Source organism: Atractosteus spatula, chromosome 22 (genome assembly GCF_055471065.1).
Source record: "Atractosteus spatula isolate fAtrSpa1 chromosome 22, fAtrSpa1.hap1, whole genome shotgun sequence".
Lineage (NCBI taxonomy): Eukaryota > Metazoa > Chordata > Actinopteri > Semionotiformes > Lepisosteidae > Atractosteus > Atractosteus spatula.
The window spans coordinates 17,583,368-17,610,223 of NC_142727.1; the positions used below are offsets into that span (position 1 = coordinate 17,583,368).

The window sequence follows — 26,856 nt, forward strand, 5'->3', positions numbered from 1 at the left end:
TGACACTGACACTGACACAGGCCCAGAGCCAGTCTATACACACACTGACACTGACACAGGCCCAGAGCCAGTCTATACACACACTGACACTGACACAGGCCCAGAGCCAGTCTATACACACACACTGACACTGACACAGACACAGGCCCAGAGCCAGTCTATACACACACTGACACTGACACTGACACAGGCCCAGAGCCAGTCTATACACACACTGACACTGACACTGACACAGGCCCAGAGCCAGTCTATACACACACTGACACTGACACTGACACAGGCCCAGAGCCAGTCTATACACACACTGACACTGACACAGGCCCAGAGCCAGTCTATACACACACTGACACTGACACTGACACAGGCCCAGAGCCAGTCTATACACACACTGACACTGACACAGACACAGGCCCAGAGCCAGTCTATACACACACTGACACTGACACAGGCCCAGAGCCAGTCTATACACACACTGACACTGACACAGGCCCAGAGCCAGTCTATACACACACTGACACTGACACTGACACTGACACAGGCCCAGAGCCAGTCTATACACACACTGACACGCTGACACAGACACAAGGGCCCAGAGCCAGTCTATACACACACTGACACTGACACTGACACTGACACAGGCCCAGAGCCAGTCTATACACACACTGACACTGACACAGACACAGGCCCAGAGCCAGTCTATACACACACTGACACTGACACAGGCCCAGAGCCAGTCAGAGCCATCTATACACACTGACACTGACACTGACACAGGCCCAGAGCCAGTCTATACACACACTGACACTGACACTGACACAGGCCCAGAGCCAGTCTATACACACACTGACACTGACACTGACACTGACACAGGCCCAGAGCCAGTCTATACACACACTGACACTGACACTGACACAGGCCCAGAGCCAGTCTATACACACACTGACACTGACACTGACACAGGCCCAGAGCCAGTCTATACACACACTGACACTGACACTGACACAGGCCCAGAGCCAGTCTATACACACACTGACACTGACACAGGCCCAGAGCCAGTCTATACACACACTGACACTGACACAGGAGACTATCCCACAACTGACTGACACAGGCCCAGAGCCAGTCTATACACACACTGACACTGACACAGACACAGGCCCAGAGCCAGTCTATACACACACTGACACTGACACCGGCCCAGAGCCAGTCTATACACACACTGACACTGACACTGACACAGGCCCAGAGCCAGTCTATACACACACTGACACTGACACTGACACTGACACAGGCCCAGAGCCAGTCTATACACACACTGACACTGACACTGACACTGACACAGGCCCAGAGCCAGTCTATACACACACTGACACTGACACAGGCCCAGAGCCAGTCTATACACACACTGACACTGACACAGGCCCAGAGCCAGTCTATACACACACTGACACTGACACTGACACTGACACAGGCCCAGAGCCAGTCTATACACACACTGACACTGACACTGACACAGGCCCAGAGCCAGTCTATACACACACTGACACTGACACTGACACAGGCCCAGAGCCAGTCTATACACACACTGACACTGACACTGACACAGGCCCAGAGCCAGTCTATACACACACTGCACTGACACTGACACTGACACAGGCCCAGAGCCAGTCTATACACACACTGACACTGACACTGACACAGGCCCAGAGCCAGTCTATACACACACTGCACTGACACTGACACAGGCCCAGAGCCAGTCTATACACACACTGACACTGACACTGACACTGACACAGGCCCAGAGCCAGTCTATACACACACTGCACTGACACTGACACAGGCCCAGAGCCAGTCTATACACACACTGACACTGACACAGGCCCAGAGCCAGTCTATACACACACTGACACTGACACTGACACAGGCCCAGAGCCAGTCTATACACACACTGACACTGACACAGGCCCAGAGCCAGTCTATACACACACTGACACTGACACAGGCCCAGAGCCAGTCTATACACACACTGACACTGACACTGACACAGGCCCAGAGCCAGTCTATACACACACTGACACTGACACAGGCCCAGAGCCAGTCTATACACACACTGACACTGACACTGACACAGGCCCAGAGCCAGTCTATACACACACTGACACTGACACAGGCCCAGAGCCAGTCTATACACACACTGCACTGACACTGACACAGGCCCAGAGCCAGTCTATACACACACTGACACTGACACAGGCCCAGAGCCAGTCTATACACACACTGACACTGACACTGACACAGGCCCAGAGCCAGTCTATACACACACTGACACTGACACAGGCCCAGAGCCAGTCTATACACACACTGACACTGACACTGACACAGGCCCAGAGCCAGTCTATACACACACTGCACTGACACTGACACAGGCCCAGAGCCAGTCTATACACACACTGACACTGACACTGACACAGGCCCAGAGCCAGTCTATACACACACTGACACTGACACAGGCCCAGAGCCAGTCTATACACACACTGACACTGACACTGACACAGGCCCAGAGCCAGTCTATACACACACTGACACTGACACTGACACAGGCCCAGAGCCAGTCTATACACACACTGCACTGACACTGACACAGGCCCAGAGCCAGTCTATACACACACTGCACTGACACTGACACTGACACAGGCCCAGAGCCAGTCTATACACACACTGACACTGCACTGACACAGGCCCAGAGCCAGTCTATACACACACTGACACTGACACAGGCCCAGAGCCAGTCTATACACACACTGCACTGACACAGGCCCAGAGCCAGTCTATACACACACTGACACTGACACTGACACAGGCCCAGAGCCAGTCTATACACACACTGCACTGACACTGACACTGACACAGGCCCAGAGCCAGTCTATACACACACTGACACTGCACTGACACAGGCCCAGAGCCAGTCTATACACACACTGACACTGACACAGGCCCAGAGCCAGTCTATACACACACTGCACTGACACAGGCCCAGAGCCAGTCTATACACACACTGACACTGACACAGGCCCAGAGCCAGTCTATACACACACTGACACTGACACAGGCCCAGAGCCAGTCTATACACACACTACACTGACACTGACACAGGCCCAGAGCCAGTCTATACACACACTGACACTGACACTGACACAGGCCCAGAGCCAGTCTATACACACACTGACACTGACACTGACACAGGCCCAGAGCCAGTCTATACACACACTGACACTGACACAGGCCCAGAGCCAGTCTATACACACACTGACACTGACACTGACACAGGCCCAGAGCCAGTCTATACACACACTGACACTGACACAGGCCCAGAGCCAGTCTATACACACACTGACACTGACACTGACACAGGCCCAGAGCCAGTCTATACACACACTGACACTGACACTGACACAGGCCCAGAGCCAGTCTATACACACACTGACACTGACACAGGCCCAGAGCCAGTCTATACACACACTGCACTGACACTGACACAGGCCCAGAGCCAGTCTATACACACACTGACACTGACACAGGCCCAGAGCCAGTCTATACACACACTGACACTGACACTGACACAGGCCCAGAGCCAGTCTATACACACACTGACACTGACACAGGCCCAGAGCCAGTCTATACACACACTGACACTGACACTGACACAGGCCCAGAGCCAGTCTATACACACACTGCACTGACACTGACACAGGCCCAGAGCCAGTCTATACACACACTGACACTGACACTGACACAGGCCCAGAGCCAGTCTATACACACACTGACACTGACACAGGCCCAGAGCCAGTCTATACACACACTGACACTGACACTGACACAGGCCCAGAGCCAGTCTATACACACACTGCACTGACACTGACACAGGCCCAGAGCCAGTCTATACACACAGCACTGACACTGACACAGGCCCAGAGCCAGTCTATACACACACTGACACTGACACAGGCCCAGAGCCAGTCTATACACACACTGACACTGACACTGACACAGGCCCAGAGCCAGTCTATACACACACTGCACTGACACTGACACAGGCCCAGAGCCAGTCTATACACACACTGACACTGACACTGACACAGGCCCAGAGCCAGTCTATACACACACTGACACTGACACAGGCCCAGAGCCAGTCTATACACACACTGACACTGACACTGACACAGGCCCAGAGCCAGTCTATACACACACTGCACTGACACTGACACAGGCCCAGAGCCAGTCTATACACACACTGCACTGACACTGACACTGACACAGGCCCAGAGCCAGTCTATACACACACTGACACTGCACTGACACAGGCCCAGAGCCAGTCTATACACACACTGACACTGACACAGGCCCAGAGCCAGTCTATACACACACTGCACTGACACAGGCCCAGAGCCAGTCTATACACACACTGACACTGACACAGGCCCAGAGCCAGTCTATACACACACTGACACTGACACAGGCCCAGAGCCAGTCTATACACACACTACACTGACACTGACACAGGCCCAGAGCCAGTCTATACACACACTGACACTGACACTGACACAGGCCCAGAGCCAGTCTATACACACACTGACACTGACACTGACACAGGCCCAGAGCCAGTCTATACACACACTGACACTGACACAGGCCCAGAGCCAGTCTATACACACACTGACACTGACACTGACACAGGCCCAGAGCCAGTCTATACACACACTGACACTGACACAGGCCCAGAGCCAGTCTATACACACACTGACACTGACACTGACACAGGCCCAGAGCCAGTCTATACACACACTGACACTGACACTGACACTGACACAGGCCCAGAGCCAGTCTATACACACACTGACACTGACACTGACACAGGCCCAGAGCCAGTCTATACACACACTGCACTGACACTGACACAGGCCCAGAGCCAGTCTATACACACACTGCACTGACACTGACACAGGCCCAGAGCCAGTCTATACACACACTGACACTGACACTGACACAGGCCCAGAGCCAGTCTATACACACACTGACACTGACACAGGCCCAGAGCCAGTCTATACACACACTGACACTGACACTGACACAGGCCCAGAGCCAGTCTATACACACACTGCACTGACACTGACACAGGCCCAGAGCCAGTCTATACACACACTGCACTGACACTGACACTGACACAGGCCCAGAGCCAGTCTATACACACACTGACACTGCACTGACACAGGCCCAGAGCCAGTCTATACACACACTGACACTGACACAGGCCCAGAGCCAGTCTATACACACACTGCACTGACACAGGCCCAGAGCCAGTCTATACACACACTGACACTGACACAGGCCCAGAGCCAGTCTATACACACACTGACACTGACACAGGCCCAGAGCCAGTCTATACACACACTACACTGACACTGACACAGGCCCAGAGCCAGTCTATACACACACTGACACTGACACTGACACAGGCCCAGAGCCAGTCTATACACACACTGACACTGACACTGACACAGGCCCAGAGCCAGTCTATACACACACTGACACTGACACAGGCCCAGAGCCAGTCTATACACACACTGACACTGACACTGACACAGGCCCAGAGCCAGTCTATACACACACTGACACTGACACTGACACAGGCCCAGAGCCAGTCTATACACACACTGACACTGACACTGACACAGGCCCAGAGCCAGTCTATACACACACTGACACTGACACAGGCCCAGAGCCAGTCTATACACACACTGACACTGACACTGACACAGGCCCAGAGCCAGTCTATACACACACTGACACTGACACTGACACAGGCCCAGAGCCAGTCTATACACACACTGACACTGACACAGGCCCAGAGCCAGTCTATACACACACTGACACTGACACTGACACAGGCCCAGAGCCAGTCTATACACACACTGACACTGACACAGGCCCAGAGCCAGTCTATACACACACTGACACTGACACAGGCCCAGAGCCAGTCTATACACACACTGACACTGACACTGACACAGGCCCAGAGCCAGTCTATACACACACTGACACTGACACTGACACAGGCCCAGAGCCAGTCTATACACACACTGCACTGACACTGACACAGGCCCAGAGCCAGTCTATACACACACTGACACTGACACAGGCCCAGAGCCAGTCTATACACACACTGACACTGACACAGGCCCAGAGCCAGTCTATACACACACTGACACTGACACAGACACAGGCCCAGAGCCAGTCTATACACACACTGACACTGACACAGGCCCAGAGCCAGTCTATACACACACTGACACTGACACTGACACAGGCCCAGAGCCAGTCTATACACACACTGCACTGACACAGGCCCAGAGCCAGTCTATACACACACTGCACTGACACTGACACAGGCCCAGAGCCAGTCTATACACACACTGACACTGACACTGACACAGGCCCAGAGCCAGTCTATACACACACTGCACTGACACAGGCCCAGAGCCAGTCTATACACACACTGACACTGACACAGGCCCAGAGCCAGTCTATACACACACTGACACTGACACAGGCCCAGAGCCAGTCTATACACACACTGACACTGACACTGACACAGGCCCAGAGCCAGTCTATACACACACTGACACTGACACTGACACAGGCCCAGAGCCAGTCTATACACACACTGACACTGACACTGACACAGGCCCAGAGCCAGTCTATACACACACTGACACTGACACAGACACAGGCCCAGAGCCAGTCTATACACACACTGCACTGACACTGACACTGACACAGGCCCAGAGCCAGTCTATACACACACTGACACTGACACAGGCCCAGAGCCAGTCTATACACACACTGACACTGACACAGGCCCAGAGCCAGTCTATACACACACTGACACTGACACAGACACAGGCCCAGAGCCAGTCTATACACACACTGACACTGACACAGGCCCAGAGCCAGTCTATACACACACTGACACTGACACAGGCCCAGAGCCAGTCTATACACACACTGACACTGACACTGACACAGGCCCAGAGCCAGTCTATACACACACTGCACTGACACAGGCCCAGAGCCAGTCTATACACACACTGACACTGACACAGACACAGGCCCAGAGCCAGTCTATACACACACTGACACTGACACAGGCCCAGAGCCAGTCTATACACACACTGACACTGACACTGACACAGGCCCAGAGCCAGTCTATACACACACTGCACTGACACTGACACAGGCCCAGAGCCAGTCTATACACACACTGACACTGACACAGGCCCAGAGCCAGTCTATACACACACTGACACTGACACTGACACAGGCCCAGAGCCAGTCTATACACACACTGACACTGACACAGACACAGGCCCAGAGCCAGTCTATACACACACTGACACTGACACAGGCCCAGAGCCAGTCTATACACACACTGACACTGACACAGGCCCAGAGCCAGTCTATACACACACTGACACTGACACTGACACAGGCCCAGAGCCAGTCTATACACACACTGCACTGACACAGGCCCAGAGCCAGTCTATACACACACTGACACTGACACAGACACAGGCCCAGAGCCAGTCTATACCCACACTGACACTGACACAGGCCCAGAGCCAGTCTATACACACACTGACACTGACACTGACACAGGCCCAGAGCCAGTCTATACACACACTGACACTGACACAGGCCCAGAGCCAGTCTATACACACACTGACACTGACACTGACACAGGCCCAGAGCCAGTCTATACACACACTGACACTGACACAGGCCCAGAGCCAGTCTATACACACACTGACAGTGACACTGACACAGGCCCAGAGCCAGTCTATACACACACTGACACTGACACAGGCCCAGAGCCAGTCTATACACACACTGACACTGACACAGGCCCAGAGCCAGTCTATACACACACTGACACTGACACTGACACAGGCCCAGAGCCAGTCTATACACACACTGACACTGACACTGACACAGGCCCAGAGCCAGTCTATACACACACTGCACTGACACTGACACAGGCCCAGAGCCAGTCTATACACACACTGACACTGACACAGGCCCAGAGCCAGTCTATACACACACTGACACTGACACAGGCCCAGAGCCAGTCTATACACACACTGACACTGACACAGACACAGGCCCAGAGCCAGTCTATACACACACTGACACTGACACAGGCCCAGAGCCAGTCTATACACACACTGACACTGACACTGACACAGGCCCAGAGCCAGTCTATACACACACTGCACTGACACAGGCCCAGAGCCAGTCTATACACACACTGCACTGACACTGACACAGGCCCAGAGCCAGTCTATACACACACTGACACTGACACTGACACAGGCCCAGAGCCAGTCTATACACACACTGCACTGACACAGGCCCAGAGCCAGTCTATACACACACTGACACTGACACTGACACAGGCCCAGAGCCAGTCTATACACACACTGACACTGACACTGACACAGGCCCAGAGCCAGTCTATACACACACTCCACTGACACTGACACAGGCCCAGAGCCAGTCTATACACACACTGCACTGACACTGACACTGACACAGGCCCAGAGCCAGTCTATACACACACTGACACTGACACAGGCCCAGAGCCAGTCTATACACACACTGACACTGACACTGACACTGACACAGGCCCAGAGCCAGTCTATACACACACTGACACTGACACAGGCCCAGAGCCAGTCTATACACACACTGACACTGACACTGACACAGGCCCAGAGCCAGTCTATACACACACTGACACTGACACAGGCCCAGAGCCAGTCTATACACACACTACACTGACACAGGCCCAGAGCCAGTCTATACACACACTTACACTGACACAGGCCCAGAGCCAGTCTATACACACACTGACACTGACACAGGCCCAGAGCCAGTCTATACACACACTGCACTGACACTGACACAGGCCCAGAGCCAGTCTATACACACACTGACACTGACACAGGCCCAGAGCCAGTCTATACACACACTACACTGACACTGACACAGGCCCAGAGCCAGTCTATACACACACTGACACTGACACTGACACAGGCCCAGAGCCAGTCTATACACACACTGACACTGACACTGACACAGGCCCAGAGCCAGTCTATACACACACTGACACTGACACTGACACAGGCCCAGAGCCAGTCTATACACACACTGACACTGACACAGGCCCAGAGCCAGTCTATACACACACTGCACTGACACTGACACAGGCCCAGAGCCAGTCTATACACACACTGACACTGACACAGGCCCAGAGCCAGTCTATACACACACTGACACTGACACTGACACAGGCCCAGAGCCAGTCTATACACACACTGACACTGACACTGACACAGGCCCAGAGCCAGTCTATACACACACTGCACTGACACAGGCCCAGAGCCAGTCTATACACACACTGACACTGACACAGGCCCAGAGCCAGTCTATACACACACTGACACTGACACAGGCCCAGAGCCAGTCTATACACACACTGACACTGACACTGACACAGGCCCAGAGCCAGTCTATACACACACTGCACTGACACTGACACAGGCCCAGAGCCAGTCTATACACACACTGACACTGACACTGACACAGGCCCAGAGCCAGTCTATACACACACTGATACTGACACAGGCCCAGAGCCAGTCTATACACACACTGACACTGACACTGACACAGGCCCAGAGCCAGTCTATACACACACTGACACTGACACAGGCCCAGAGCCAGTCTATACACACACTGACACTGACACTGACACAGGCCCAGAGCCAGTCTATACACACACTGACACTGACACTGACACTGACACAGGCCCAGAGCCAGTCTATACACACACTGACACTGACACTGACACAGGCCCAGAGCCAGTCTATACACACACTGATACTGACACAGGCCCAGAGCCAGTCTATACACACACTGACACTGACACTGACACAGGCCCAGAGCCAGTCTATACACACACTGACACTGACACAGGCCCAGAGCCAGTCTATACACACACTGACACTGACACTGACACAGGCCCAGAGCCAGTCTATACACACACTGACACTGACACAGGCCCAGAGCCAGTCTATACACACACTACACTGACACTGACACAGGCCCAGAGCCAGTCTATACACACACTGACACTGACACTGACACAGGCCCAGAGCCAGTCTATACACACACTGACACTGACACTGACACAGGCCCAGAGCCAGTCTATACACACACTGACACTGACACAGGCCCAGAGCCAGTCTATACACACACTGACACTGACACTGACACAGGCCCAGAGCCAGTCTATACACACACTGACACTGACACTGACACAGGCCCAGAGCCAGTCTATACACACACTGACACTGACACTGACACAGGCCCAGAGCCAGTCTATACACACACTGACACTGACACAGGCCCAGAGCCAGTCTATACACACACTGACACTGACACTGACACAGGCCCAGAGCCAGTCTATACACACACTGACACTGACACTGACACAGGCCCAGAGCCAGTCTATACACACACTGACACTGACACAGGCCCAGAGCCAGTCTATACACACACTGACACTGACACTGACACAGGCCCAGAGCCAGTCTATACACACACTGACACTGACACAGGCCCAGAGCCAGTCTATACACACACTGACACTGACACAGGCCCAGAGCCAGTCTATACACACACTGACACTGACACTGACACAGGCCCAGAGCCAGTCTATACACACACTGACACTGACACTGACACAGGCCCAGAGCCAGTCTATACACACACTGCACTGACACTGACACAGGCCCAGAGCCAGTCTATACACACACTGACACTGACACAGGCCCAGAGCCAGTCTATACACACACTGACACTGACACAGGCCCAGAGCCAGTCTATACACACACTGACACTGACACAGACACAGGCCCAGAGCCAGTCTATACACACACTGACACTGACACAGGCCCAGAGCCAGTCTATACACACACTGACACTGACACTGACACAGGCCCAGAGCCAGTCTATACACACACTGCACTGACACAGGCCCAGAGCCAGTCTATACACACACTGCACTGACACTGACACAGGCCCAGAGCCAGTCTATACACACACTGACACTGACACTGACACAGGCCCAGAGCCAGTCTATACACACACTGCACTGACACAGGCCCAGAGCCAGTCTATACACACACTGACACTGACACAGGCCCAGAGCCAGTCTATACACACACTGACACTGACACTGACACAGGCCCAGAGCCAGTCTATACACACACTGACACTGACACTGACACTGACACAGGCCCAGAGCCAGTCTATACACACACTGACACTGACACTGACACAGGCCCAGAGCCAGTCTATACACACACTGACACTGACACTGACACAGGCCCAGAGCCAGTCTATACACACACTGACACTGACACAGACACAGGCCCAGAGCCAGTCTATACACACACTGCACTGACACTGACACTGACACAGGCCCAGAGCCAGTCTATACACACACTGACACTGACACAGGCCCAGAGCCAGTCTATACACACACTGACACTGACACAGGCCCAGAGCCAGTCTATACACACACTGACACTGACACAGACACAGGCCCAGAGCCAGTCTATACACACACTGACACTGACACAGGCCCAGAGCCAGTCTATACACACACTGACACTGACACAGGCCCAGAGCCAGTCTATACACACACTGACACTGACACTGACACAGGCCCAGAGCCAGTCTATACACACACTGCACTGACACAGGCCCAGAGCCAGTCTATACACACACTGACACTGACACAGACACAGGCCCAGAGCCAGTCTATACACACACTGACACTGACACAGGCCCAGAGCCAGTCTATACACACACTGACACTGACACTGACACAGGCCCAGAGCCAGTCTATACACACACTGACACTGACACTGACACAGGCCCAGAGCCAGTCTATACACACACTGACACTGACACAGGCCCAGAGCCAGTCTATACACACACTGACACTGACACTGACACAGGCCCAGAGCCAGTCTATACACACACTGACACTGACACAGGCCCAGAGCCAGTCTATACACACACTGACACTGACACTGACACAGGCCCAGAGCCAGTCTATACACACACTGACACTGACACAGACACAGGCCCAGAGCCAGTCTATACACACACTGACACTGACACAGGCCCAGAGCCAGTCTATACACACACTGACACTGACACAGGCCCAGAGCCAGTCTATACACACACTGACACTGACACTGACACAGGCCCAGAGCCAGTCTATACACACACTGCACTGACACAGGCCCAGAGCCAGTCTATACACACACTGACACTGACACAGACACAGGCCCAGAGCCAGTCTATACCCACACTGACACTGACACAGGCCCAGAGCCAGTCTATACACACACTGACACTGACACTGACACAGGCCCAGAGCCAGTCTATACACACACTGACACTGACACTGACACAGGCCCAGAGCCAGTCTATACACACACTGACACTGACACAGGCCCAGAGCCAGTCTATACACACACTGACACTGACACTGACACAGGCCCAGAGCCAGTCTATACACACACTGACACTGACACAGGCCCAGAGCCAGTCTATACACACACTGACAGTGACACTGACACAGGCCCAGAGCCAGTCTATACACACACTGACACTGACACAGGCCCAGAGCCAGTCTATACACACACTGACACTGACACAGGCCCAGAGCCAGTCTATACACACACTGACACTGACACTGACACAGGCCCAGAGCCAGTCTATACACACACTGACACTGACACTGACACAGGCCCAGAGCCAGTCTATACACACACTGCACTGACACTGACACAGGCCCAGAGCCAGTCTATACACACACTGACACTGACACAGGCCCAGAGCCAGTCTATACACACACTGACACTGACACAGGCCCAGAGCCAGTCTATACACACACTGACACTGACACAGACACAGGCCCAGAGCCAGTCTATACACACACTGACACTGACACAGGCCCAGAGCCAGTCTATACACACACTGACACTGACACTGACACAGGCCCAGAGCCAGTCTATACACACACTGCACTGACACAGGCCCAGAGCCAGTCTATACACACACTGCACTGACACTGACACAGGCCCAGAGCCAGTCTATACACACACTGACACTGACACTGACACAGGCCCAGAGCCAGTCTATACACACACTGCACTGACACAGGCCCAGAGCCAGTCTATACACACACTGACACTGACACTGACACAGGCCCAGAGCCAGTCTATACACACACTGACACTGACACTGACACAGGCCCAGAGCCAGTCTATACACACACTCCACTGACACTGACACAGGCCCAGAGCCAGTCTATACACACACTGCACTGACACTGACACTGACACAGGCCCAGAGCCAGTCTATACACACACTGACACTGACACAGGCCCAGAGCCAGTCTATACACACACTGACACTGACACTGACACTGACACAGGCCCAGAGCCAGTCTATACACACACTGACACTGACACAGGCCCAGAGCCAGTCTATACACACACTGACACTGACACTGACACAGGCCCAGAGCCAGTCTATACACACACTGACACTGACACAGGCCCAGAGCCAGTCTATACACACACTACACTGACACAGGCCCAGAGCCAGTCTATACACACACTGACACTGACACAGGCCCAGAGCCAGTCTATACACACACTGCACTGACACAGGCCCAGAGCCAGTCTATACACACACTGCACTGACACTGACACAGGCCCAGAGCCAGTCTATACACACACTGACACTGACACAGGCCCAGAGCCAGTCTATACACACACTACACTGACACTGACACAGGCCCAGAGCCAGTCTATACACACACTGACACTGACACTGACACAGGCCCAGAGCCAGTCTATACACACACTGACACTGACACTGACACAGGCCCAGAGCCAGTCTATACACACACTGACACTGACACTGACACAGGCCCAGAGCCAGTCTATACACACACTGACACTGACACAGGCCCAGAGCCAGTCTATACACACACTGCACTGACACTGACACAGGCCCAGAGCCAGTCTATACACACACTGACACTGACACAGGCCCAGAGCCAGTCTATACACACACTGACACTGACACTGACACAGGCCCAGAGCCAGTCTATACACACACTGACACTGACACTGACACAGGCCCAGAGCCAGTCTATACACACACTGCACTGACACAGGCCCAGAGCCAGTCTATACACACACTGACACTGACACAGGCCCAGAGCCAGTCTATACACACACTGACACTGACACAGGCCCAGAGCCAGTCTATACACACACTGACACTGACACTGACACAGGCCCAGAGCCAGTCTATACACACACTGCACTGACACTGACACAGGCCCAGAGCCAGTCTATACACACACTGACACTGACACTGACACAGGCCCAGAGCCAGTCTATACACACACTGATACTGACACAGGCCCAGAGCCAGTCTATACACACACTGACACTGACACTGACACAGGCCCAGAGCCAGTCTATACACACACTGACACTGACACAGGCCCAGAGCCAGTCTATACACACACTGACACTGACACTGACACAGGCCCAGAGCCAGTCTATACACACACTGACACTGACACTGACACTGACACTGACACAGGCCCAGAGCCAGTCTATACACACACTGACACTGACACTGACACAGGCCCAGAGCCAGTCTATACACACACTGATACTGACACAGGCCCAGAGCCAGTCTATACACACACTGACACTGACACTGACACAGGCCCAGAGCCAGTCTATACACACACTGACACTGACACAGGCCCAGAGCCAGTCTATACACACACTGACACTGACACTGACACAGGCCCAGAGCCAGTCTATACACACACTGACACTGACACAGGCCCAGAGCCAGTCTATACACACACTGACACTGACACTGACACAGGCCCAGAGCCAGTCTATACACACACTGACACTGACACTGACACAGGCCCAGAGCCAGTCTATACACACACTGCACTGACACTGACACAGGCCCAGAGCCAGTCTATACACACACTGACACTGACACAGGCCCAGAGCCAGTCTATACACACACTGACACTGACACAGGCCCAGAGCCAGTCTATACACACACTGACACTGACACTGACACAGGCCCAGAGCCAGTCTATACACACACTGCACTGACACTGACACAGGCCCAGAGCCAGTCTATACACACACTGACACTGACACTGACACAGGCCCAGAGCCAGTCTATACACACACTGATACTGACACAGGCCCAGAGCCAGTCTATACACACACTGACACTGACACTGACACAGGCCCAGAGCCAGTCTATACACACACTGACACTGACACAGGCCCAGAGCCAGTCTATACACACACTGACACTGACACTGACACAGGCCCAGAGCCAGTCTATACACACACTGACACTGACACTGACACTGACACTGACACAGGCCCAGAGCCAGTCTATACACACACTGACACTGACACTGACACAGGCCCAGAGCCAGTCTATACACACACTGATACTGACACAGGCCCAGAGCCAGTCTATACACACACTGACACTGACACTGACACAGGCCCAGAGCCAGTCTATACACACACTGACACTGACACAGGCCCAGAGCCAGTCTATACACACACTGACACTGACACTGACACAGGCCCAGAGCTAGTCTATACACACACTGACACTGACACAGGCCCAGAGCCAGTCTATACACACACTGACACTGACACTGACACAGGCCCAGAGCCAGTCTATACACACACTGACACTGACACTGACACAGGCCCAGAGCCAGTCTATACACACACTGCACTGACACTGACACAGGCCCAGAGCCAGTCTATACACACACTGACACTGACACAGGCCCAGAGCCAGTCTATACACACACTGACACTGACACAGTTGTTCTAGTTTTGCATCAGACCCCAGGGTTTCTATCTGATGAAGGACCACTTTTAATCACACATTGCCATGTTGTACCTGTGACGTCACAAAAAGTTTAATAACCAAAGCTTTGTTTAAAAATAAAGAAAATTGATTCTGTGAAAACATACGAAAATCTCTTTAAAATGTTTTGAAAATGGAATCTCTGTAAGCTTTCGCAAAAGCTGCTGAGCACAGAGAAGTAAACCATTGTGTGGGCAACATGTCAGCTCTCTCCCGCTGCAGAGGGGCTGTTATCAGGCAGGAGTTAAGATGGCTGAGTCGCAGTTCATCACAACCTTTCAGTCAGGTAAACCAGCGGGAGCTCAGCAGCAGAAAACGAAGGGCCCAAGTGTAATTGTCCTGCTCAGTCGCGGCTAGATAATGAATGTGTTCCTTCCCTGTCGACAGGCTGCTCCGAGCCTTGACCTCTCAGTGGTGTGTAATTTATTTGTTCTGTGCATCAGAAGAGCCCCTTCTTGCTGATGAGCTGTTTGTTCTCTCTCTTGGCTCAGGGCTGCATCAGCCTTAGGGATGACTCTTCCTGTCCACAATCACTGCCGCCTGCTGTCACAGAAAGCATCCTTGTCAGTGACTTATCGTTTCTATCCTGGGCCCAGCCTGTCTGGAACAATCCCATCCCCTCTGCAATTCCGTGACCCTGAAGCACAACACGTACCGGAAGTATCCTTCATCAGGAAATCAGCAGTAAGGAATGTCTGGGTCAGTTCAATCCAAGAGTAGTTACCACCGACAGACACACAAATGCCACACACACTCGGTCACGTTCAAAATGTTTGGCAAGAACTGAGGATGAATATTTTACAGGCCAGCAGGGAGAGAGTAAAGGTCAAGATCGGTGCAGGGGACAGGTAAGCCACAGTTCAGGAGAGTAGACAGAGGTCACGTGATGGGGACAGGGAGATCACATGACTGTAGACGGCTCGTGCACACCCAGGTCACATGACAGGGGACAGGGAGCAGAGTAAGATCCACAGGAGGCCAGGTGTGATTGAGAGGTAGTGTGGGGTAGTGATGTAAGAATGTGTCTTTCACCTGAATGGAGAGCAAAACAGAAAAACATTAGTTTCATTTGCCCACTGACACATCTTTCCCTTCAGCCTCCTACATTCCTGGACTGCCGGAACGACACTGGCAGAGGAAGGAGAGTGAGGAGCTGCACCTGTCTGTCAGGAAGTGCCCCAGAACTCTCAGGACACAACTTCTAAACTTCAAAGCCCCCGACTGGGCTCATTATCCCTTATTATTTTAATCTTTTTTTAATTGTCCTGTAGCACCGAACCCCTTAAATTATAGTTCCTCTTAGCTTTCCCCATTAGTTCAAGGTTAAGTTAAGGGAAAAGATTTCTATCTGAGGGCAGTTTAATTCTGAAGCTTTGATATTGAGCGCAGCCTGTCCCAGCTGGGAGCAGTTTGTCCCAACGTAATGGAGATCCCAGTATGTAATCTCTCCCAGCCCAGCCTGACCGTAGGGATACAGCTGTGGGATACATGATAAGGCCAGGAGTGGCTGAGCCTCCCCACTGCAACCACACGCAGGGCCTGAGCTTGCTGCTGGAGAGCCACAGTCAGGCAGGGTCCGCTGGACATCAGCCCAGTGTGGCCAGTTAGCCCCAGTACTGGAGGGACAGCCTCTGGTCTGCCTGACACCCTGAGCACCCTGCCCTGAACATCTTGTCCTGGGAGATCTAGCCTCCTTCTGCTGCTTGCACGAGCGTGCTTCTCCGCCTCGGTTCTCAATCCGGAACAGCAATCCGTCTCCTCCGACCTTGCCCACAGACTGCTGGCAGGGCTGGCGTGAAGGAGGAGCTGGGAGTCAGGCCGCACACTGCCGCTCCCAGGCGAGTTGTCTTCAGAAGCCAGCCAGGCTCTAACAAGGTTAATGCCTTCCGAGGTAGGGCAAGCACTGAGAGTTGCCCGGAGACCCGGGAAGATGTCAGCATCATTGGACTGGAGAGCTTCGTGACCAGCTGGGGGGGAAACAGCTCCGAGGTGGAGGAGTCTCAGCCCCTTGGGGTCTTGTTCACGAGTGGGGGTAGAGAGGATCGTGGGATTGATCAGAGGATTGGGATTGGCACAGCAGATACAGGGGTGCGGACTCTGTCCCAGTCCATGGTGGTGAAACTGGAGCTGAGCTTTCCGATGAAGCTCGCGGTTTTCAGGTTGACCTAAATTCCCCTCCTCCCCATCCCCACCTGCGGTCACGAGCTCTGGGTCGTGGCTGAAAGAATGACAGTGGGGTGCCAGCGGAGGAAATGAGGTTCTCCTGGGGGATCTGGAGTCGAGTCGCTGCTCCTCCAGATCCGGAGGAAACAGTTGATCTGGCTCAGGGACCTGGTGAGACTGAGGGAGTACCAGGCACAGCCTCTGAGAGCGACGGGGAATGCTGACAAGGTGAGATACCACACAGGGAAAGGTATCTCCAGGGAAAGTATTGGGTTTGTTTCATAGAGAATCTGGGGACATTCATTCTTGACTTACTGAATTTTCTTTCCTACACGATCGCCCCCAGCAAAGAGTGTTGCTGTTGATCTTCCAACACAAAAGCAAGGTGAAGAAGATGACGAGAGCTCAGAGCTCGTCAGAGGGCTTGAAGTAACAAACCGGTTTCAAGAGTGCGTCCGCTCTCTAACGCCCCTGAGACTCACGCAGACGGTAAGAGACAGCGACAGGTCCGCTTTCATCGCAGCTGGCCCTCTCCTTATCTTTCCCACTCCAGCTTTGAAACGCTAGCCGAGCTTTCCGAACGTCACTTCCAAAGAATCCGGCCAGCTGCCTGGGCTGCCAGCAGAGGCTTTCCGAGCACCTCGATCCGCCTGACGTCGCTGCTGGGGTGTCTCTTGTCTTGTTTGCGCTTATTGGCCAGATGATTGGTTTGTGTTTTGACAGGTTACACAAGTTAGGTGGCCAGCAACCTGAGGTTTAGTGTTTCTTTCCGTTGCCTTACAAGACTCTCCTCTTTGAAGCTTCTCGTCTTTGAGAAGCAGCAGTCAGACCTGGCGGGCGTGTGAACCGAGGGGCTGTGGGAGGTTTCTTTGTCAAACACACACGTCCTTGTCACCCCGTTCTGACTGCAGACCCCTGCTGGCCTTTTCTGGGATTTGGGATTGGACAGGATGGGTGAAACCTGGTGCTTCTCGCCTTTCTCACTTTCTAGCCATCCCCCCCACTTTCTAACCACTTTGTCTAGTGTGGGGCTTAGGGGCAGCCAGGGCAGCTGGAGCAGACGGGGCAGACGGGGCAGACGGAGCAGCTGGGGCAGCTGAGGCAGCCGGGGCAGCCGGGACAGCTGGAGCAGCCGGGGCAGTCGGGGCAGCTGGAGCCCATCCTGGTCACCCCAGGGAATGCTAGCTCCCTGCAGACCAGCACATCGTTCCCACTCTTTGGACACCTACCTTCTCTCAATTTCCCAGGCCAGGGCCGCGACACCAGGATACCCCGGGAAGTCCGGGGCCCTGGGGGCAGTCTCCCCACCCCCATCACGTGGCGCGAGTCAGTCGGCACTGCCACGCCTGGCCTGACACTCCAGTCTGCCCCTGCCTCCTCTGCCTGGTGGCTCGACCGCGCAGCCCTGGGGGATGGCGGGTCGTGCAAGGCGCTATATGGACCGAAGGGCCGCGTCGCCCGCTCCCTCACCTGGGGTCTTGACCTCGGAGGGGTACCCGCGGGTGCGGTGGTTGACGGCGATGATGCGGAAGGCGTACTGCGTGGCCGGGTCCAGGCCCCCCAGCTTGTGCTCGCGGACCTGCGGCTCGATCTGGCCGGCCACCGTCTCCCAGGCGCCGCCCGCGGGGGCCTGCTTGGCGCCGGAGCGCCGGGACAGCCGCTGCTCCACGATGAAGCCGGTCAGGTCGCCCGAGCCCTGGGTGGCCCACTGCAGGTCGATCTCAGTGCGCTGGCGGCTGTTGTACAGGATCTTGCTGATCGTCACGTTCGGGGGGCTGGGGTACCCTGAGATTGGGAGTCAGAGTTTAAGACGTTACTGTGAGTTTCATGAAACACTGAATCACTACAGCATGGCGCCGTGTATGACTATAGCACACAGTTGTGCTCGTGGGGGTAGGAAACACAGAAGGGCAGTCCTGTCCCAGGGCAAGCCAGAAAACTGCACCTCTGTGTCTTCATGGACAAGCTGGAGCTCCAGTGGTCTTAGATGAACCTTATTATATTGCTGGAATTATACAGGGGATTTTCCATGAGACGGAAAACACTAGCTACGTTCTGCAGGGACGGAGATTGAGAAGGATTTCTGTGACCTGACTGAAACGTTATGGGGTATTCCACTGACATAACACCCCTTAATTGTGTATCTGCAGGATGACTGCCTCTGAATTGTTTAGTCAGCATGAATGAGTCTGAGAATTGTGCAGTTGAGCCTTCATTGTGTTTTTGTAGTGTGGTTGTGTCTAGATTGTGTTTCTCAGTGCTTTGTGTCAGGATTGTGTTTCTCGGTGGTCTCTGTCTGGACTGTTTCTCATTGCTTCATGTCAGGACTGTGTTTTTGGTGCTATGTGCCAGGACTATGTTTCTCAGTGCTCTGTGTTTCTCAGTGCTCTGTGTCAGGACTGTGTTTCTCAGTGCTGTGTCTGGACTGTGTTTCTCAGTGCTCTGTGTCAGGACTGTGTTTCTCAGTGCTCTGTGTTTCTCGGTGCTCTGTGTCAGAACTGTGTTTCTCAGTGCTCTGTGTTTCTCGGTGCTCTGTGTCAGAACTGTGTTTCTCGGTGCTCTGTGTTTCTCGGTGCTCTGTGTCAGAACTGTGTTTCTCAGTGCTCTGTGTTTCTCAGTGCTCTGTGTCAGGACTGTGTTTCTCAGTGCTCTGTGTTTCTCGGTGCTCTGTGTCAGGACTGTGTTTCTCAGTGCTGTGTTTGGACTGTGTTTCTCAGTGCTCTGTGTCAGGACTGTGTTTCTCAGTGCTGTGTCTGGACTGTGTTTCTCAGTGCTCTGTGTCAGGACTGTGTTTCTCAGTGCTCTGTGTTTCTCGGTGCTCTGTGTCAGAACTGTGTTTCTCAGTGCTCTGTGTTTCTCGGTGCTCTGTGTCAGAACTGTGTTTCTCGGTGCTCTGTGTTTCTCGGTGCTCTGTGTCAGAACTGTGTTTCTCAGTGCTCTGTGTTTCTCAGTGCTCTGTGTCAGGACTGTGTTTCTCAGTGCTCTGTGTTTCTCGGTGCTCTGTGTCAGGACTGTGTTTCTCAGTGCTGTGTTTGGACTGTGTTTCTCGGTGCTCTGTGTCAGGACTGTGTTTCTCAGTGCTGTGTTTGGACTGTGTTTCTCAGTGCTCTGTGTCAAGACTGTGTTTCCCGGCGCCCCCGTGTGGCCGGATCTCTTACTCTGCACGTTGAGGGTGATGGGGATCTGCGCCCCGCCCACGGCGTTGGTGGCCGAGCACCAGTACTGGCCGCTGTCCCGGCTGCCGTCAGTTTCGCGGACGGTCAGGTTGGACCAGGAGGCCTCGCGGTGCAGGAGGTACTTCTGAGGGGCGTCCCAGACCTGCTGGTTCTGGTTGTTGTACCAGGTGATCTCGGAGGCGGGGTAGGTGGCCTTGAGCACGCAGGTGAGCTGGACGTCACTGCCCTCGTACACGGACACCACGCTGCGCTGCGTCACCAGCACCGGGGCCTCTGCCGGACACAGGGGGAGGTCAGGACCGGGACAGGGGTGGACACTTCTGCTCTGCACAGCTAGGGGCCTGTCCAGGTCCTGTACCTGTATAAAATCTCCAGTGCGCTGCTCTGCACAGCTAGGGGCCTGGCCAGGTCCTGTACCTGTATAAAATCACCAGTGCGCTGCTCTGCACAGCTAGGGGCCTGGCCAGGTCCTGTACCTGTATAAAATCACCAGTGCGCTGCTCTGCACAGCTAGGGGCCTGGCCAGGTCCTGTACCTGTATAAAATCACCAGTGCGCTGCTCTGCACAGCTAGGGGCCTGGCCAGGTCCTGTACCTGTATGCCTGGTGATAGTGATGAAGTTTAGACATCACCCTCTCTTATTCCCAGCTCCTGGCCAGTGAACACCCCTCCTCCAGGTCCCGTGTGTGTCCCAGTTGGAATGAATTCCCGCCGGCCTGCTGCATTAAGGCAGGGCTCTGGACAAGCCAGCGAGCCTGACAGGCAGTGCTGCTGCTGCGCAGCTGTGACAGGAAGTGAGCAGGAGCTGTCAGGGCAGGCCGGGGGCTGGCCCGGGACTGGTCCAGGGGTCGCTCGGACTTGATGGCTCTGGGGTATGTTTGCAAGATGTCTGAAGAGGCCGTCCAGCCCCTCCTGTCCCGCAGGACGGAGCTCGGCCGGCGGCCGGGTCCTTACCCAGTTTCAGCTGGCACTGCCTGCTGCCAGCGGACAGCGGGTGCTTGGCCCGGCACACGAACTCCTTGCCGCTGTAGGTGCCGCTGGACTTGAACACCAGGATGTTGGCGTTCTCTTCGGAGCTCCCCAGCACGGCCCCGTCGCCCGCCGCCCACCAGAGCAGCGCCCGCGGCGCGCCGCCCTCCCAGGCGCAGGACAGCATCAGGTACTCGTTGTTGCGCGTCGCCACCGCGAAGCAGCGCGGCTCGCCGGGGGGCAGCACTGCGAGCACAGGGACAGGGGCCCGGGAGGGACAATCAGGACCGATAGTTCGAGCGCGATCGTGGGAAATGCTCTGTGAACACGGCGCTCCGAGCAGACAGTGGCAATACGCTCTTCAGCAGTACAGCGGTTTAAGAGGTGTGAGAAACTGCCCTTGGAAGCAGGTACATTGGACTGAAATGATCTAGGTGAGTGATAGGGATGAAAATGCAGACCTAGCCCAGGGAAAGTGGCAGTGAACGGGCACGAGGTCCTGGCGCGATGTGATCGGACAGCAGAGGGAAACTCTCCAGGTGGGCCTGATGAGGACCGGGCAGCCCCGACGCTCATCTTAACCTCGACTCAAACTCCCGCCTTTAGCACCTGGAAAGGCTGCAGGTGTTACTGGTTCATCTTTTCAGAGTCAAACTCAGCCTGGCCTTGTGTCCAGAGGGTTAAGGGTGTTGGCCAGGGTGTTCAGTGTCCAGGGGGTTGAGGGGGTTGGCCATTGGGAATAAAGAGGTTCGTGTCATGAGCGCCAGAGTACAGAGGAGTAAGCCAGGCAGGTGTTATTCGAGAGTGAGCTCCTGCCTGGTGTCAGCGGTGAGCCTGTGGCCCTGCGCCTGTGGTGGGGGCCCACTCACCCACGGTGACGTTGCACTGGGCCGCGGCTCTCAGCGCGGGGTGCGTCGCGCGGCAGGAGAAGGTGGAGTTGTCGGGGGTCTGGGCGCCCACGCGGATCTGGGTGGCGTTGGAGAGGGTGGGCTCTGCCTCACTGCCGGCGCCCCCAGGCGCAGAGGGGGCCCAGCGCAGCGCGGCAGCCGGGGAGCCCCCCTCCCAGGAGCACCAGAGCAGGAGGTCGGTGTAGTTGCTGGCGGGCAGGACGGCGCAGGTGGGGCTGCTGTCGGGGAGGTCTGAGGGGAGACAGGGAGCAGGGAAGAGCGAGGGACAGAGACGGGCCAGCCGACGAGGTGGAGGACAGGACATCAGTCGAGGGTGTTAAATCTGTCCTAAATTCCTTTTCCAGCCCTCCTTTAATTCCGGGTTTTCCCTAAATCACTCCAGGTGTGATCACGAGCGGTAACAGAGTAACTTAGCTTTCCTGGTCTGTGGCCCCTGGTGCCAGTATCTTAACTTCATCTTGCTTTTCTAATTGATATTTCTGATGTTTATTAAATCCCTTCCTGGATATTTTCTGTTTGTTCTTTTTTTCCAGTTGCTGTATTTTATGAAATTATTCTTAGATGGTGCGTTTTTCAAATCCAATTTTGCCATTTGCGATATTGTGAGACTTTTAAATCTAGAAACAAATTATTTCCACTTGCTAAAGTGTCACTCTTTCATACACACAGATCATGGGTCCCGCAGTGTAGATTCAGAATCAGATGTTTGATAATCGTGAAAAACAGCACAAAACATGAAGGAATAAGGAAATGAAATACTAAGGAATAAAGATGGGAAACATGGGAACTGCAGAGAAAGAGGGGAATTCTGGAAGGGAAAGACAGAGTGGCAGTCATGGCGGCGATGTACCTGTGCTTCTGGGAGTGGACGCACTGCTCCGCAGCTTCTTCCCAGAGAATGAGCATTCTGAGACGTGAAGCTGAATTCCTGCTCGTCCCAGTTCAGGCGACAGCAGTCAGGGGCCTCGGCAACGGCTGTGTGTGTGTGTGTGAGTGTGAGACTGCGAGATAGTGTGAGTGTGTGTAAGTCTGTGACAGAGAGCAAGAGAGTGTGTGCGATTGTGAGACAGAGAGTGTGTGCAGCTGTTAGAGTGTGCACAAATGTGTGCGAGTGTGAAAGAGTGGGAGAGAGTGTGTGTGAGGGGAGGAGTGGTGCGTGCTCGGGGGCTGGAAATCGAAAGAGAAGCGGGTGTGAAGGGCGGAGGAGAGGGGAAATTCAAGGGGAGCTGGAGAAAAAAAGGCCGAAGGGATTTGGAACTGGATCCCGTGCGCTGGGGCTGGAGCAGACAGACGGAGCGGGAGACGGGAAACGAGCTCTGCTGCGCCCGTGTCCGGACTCACAGTAGACGGTGAGCGTGACGGTGGCCTTGGTGCGGGTGTTGAGGTAGGAGTTCTGGGCCAGGCAGGTGTAGTAGCCCGTGTGCATGCGCAGGATCTTGCTGATGGTGAACTGCGGGCCGGCGTACACCTGCGAGTTGTTGTAGAACCAGACGTACTGGCTGGGCGGGTTGGAGGGCGCCTGGCACAGGAGGGACACCGTCTCCAGCTCCACCGCCGAGAAGCCGCGCTCCGTCACCGCGTAGGGCGTGATGTTGATCATGGGCTCGTCCGGCCCGTCTGGGACAGGGGAGAGAGCCGTGAGCCTGCGGAGCGGGCCCGGACTGGGGGGCTGGTCGTCAGGGAAGGGGAACACGTCGTGGTAATCAGGGCTCAGAGATCACACTGTGGGATTGTCTCTGTGGGAGATTTGCCCTGTGTGCAAGAATTCCTGTTCTGCTGTTGCCACAGAAGAAGCTGAACAAGCACCCTGTCGTCTCACATACATGGAAGTCTGTCGGAAGGGTCAGAGGTGAACTCTGAATATACTGATCCTAAAACATGTGCTGCTCCAGTACCACGTAGGGGAGGGTCTAAAAGGATGCTGTGAACTCTTCTGTACTCACAGATGACGTCCAGCCAGGCGCGGTCGCTGCGCTGCTCGTTGACCTCGTTGCGCGCCAGGCAGCTGTACCAGCCCGTGTGGTTGCGGCTGACCCTGGTGAGGTTGACCAGGCTGCCGTCGGCCTCGGGGACCCCGGCCCTCGCGCCGCCGCGCCCCTCCCGCTCCCACACGAACTGGACGGGGCCCGTGCCGTTCTCCAGCCCGCACTGCGCCCACGCGGCGCTGTTCTCCACCGGGGTGGGCTCGCTCAGCCGCACGGAGGGCTTGGACACGGGCACTGCAAGGCAGGCAGAGCGCAGCTGTAGCGCGGGCGTGCGGCTGTGCCACGGCAGGTGGCGGCCGGGGCATCCCGCGCCTCACTCACCCAGCACCAGCAGCTGGATGTAGAAGTAGGTGAGCCGGACGCCGTCCTGGGACTCGTACAGCGCCTGGCAGGTGTACAGCCCCTCGGCGGCCAGGGGCAGCTTGTCGATGACCAGCGCGGCGCTGTCGGAGATCACGCTGACCTCGCCCAGGCTGCTGGCCAGCTTCTGCACGCGCGGGCCCTGGCCGTAGTTGTAGACCACCGCACGGGTGCCCTCGGCGCCGGGCTGCGTGAAGCCCCAGATGTAGATGCTGGGCAGGGTGGAGCCGCACTCCAGCACGACAGAGCGGCCCAGGACGCCCTTGGTCAGGACGCGCTTGTACTCCACCTCCCCCGGGCTCAGGATCTCCAGGCCTGGGGGCAGAGACACGCAGCGAGGAAGACTCCGCAGGCCAGCGACGGACCAGCGTCCCCCCTCCCCCAGGAACACTGGACCAGCGCCCCCTCTCCCCCAGGAACACTGGACCAGCGCCCCCCCCATCCCCCAGGAACACTGGACCAGTGCCCCCCCTCCCCCAGGAACACTGGATCAGAGCCCCCTCTCCCCCAGGAACACTGGATCAGCCCCCCCTCCCCCAGGCCCACTGATGGACCAGGATTTTAAGGGTAAAGAAAAACTGGCACTGCAGCACTGGCATACTGGTACCAGTCTCACCAGTCTCGTTCTTCCTGAGCCCACAGGGACAGAGCAGGTCCTGAAACTACAGCCTCATTGAAAACTGTACACTCCAGGAAACCAGTCGTGTTTTCGACATGCAGTATAAATTCTGGAACCGAAGCGGCGAGATGCGTTCATTCATCAGTTTCAACAACCTTCTCGCACACAGAGCGCTCGAAACGCTCCACCGTCTGAAAACGTCAGTGACCTCAGCCACCGCAGGCTGCTCGGAGACAACGACATTACAGCCCTGGAGGGGTCCGGCTTCAGAGGCAAAGCCTTCGAAACCCAGCATCCACCTGCTGGTCCAAGCCCCTGAAGAGTTCATGAAGACTGCTGCTGGAGAAGTTATTCTGTCTTCCACCACGAGCCCGGGGCTGGGAGAGGGGTCTCGGCCTCACAGGGCTTGACTCGGGACGCAGGACAGTTTCAGGGGAATCGGGAGGCAGCTCCGTGGTGTGGAGAAGACCCTGGGGAGAGGCGAGGAGCCGGCCGCCCCAGTCCCCGGAGTGACAGACTGAGCCAGC

General features: G+C 55.1%; 1 protein-coding gene across 1 annotated transcript in view; it reads right to left on the minus strand.

The window, feature by feature from the left end:
* The window catches only part of LOC148816915 (V-set and immunoglobulin domain-containing protein 10-like 2), a 33,690-nt gene extending 7,538 nt beyond the window's left edge, over positions 1 to 26,152 (minus strand). The window contains exons 1-7 of the mRNA XM_088939467.1: positions 25,672 to 26,152; positions 25,309 to 25,584; positions 24,707 to 24,982; positions 23,327 to 23,596; positions 22,443 to 22,703; positions 21,471 to 21,761; positions 19,783 to 20,097 (exon numbers count right to left, since the gene is read on the minus strand). Coding sequence (XP_088795593.1) covers positions 19,783 to 20,097; positions 21,471 to 21,761; positions 22,443 to 22,703; positions 23,327 to 23,596; positions 24,707 to 24,982; positions 25,309 to 25,584; positions 25,672 to 26,152 — 2,170 coding nt within the window. The remainder of the gene's footprint in view (positions 1 to 19,782; positions 20,098 to 21,470; positions 21,762 to 22,442; positions 22,704 to 23,326; positions 23,597 to 24,706; positions 24,983 to 25,308; positions 25,585 to 25,671) is intronic.
* Positions 26,153 to 26,856: the final 704 nt, after the last annotated feature.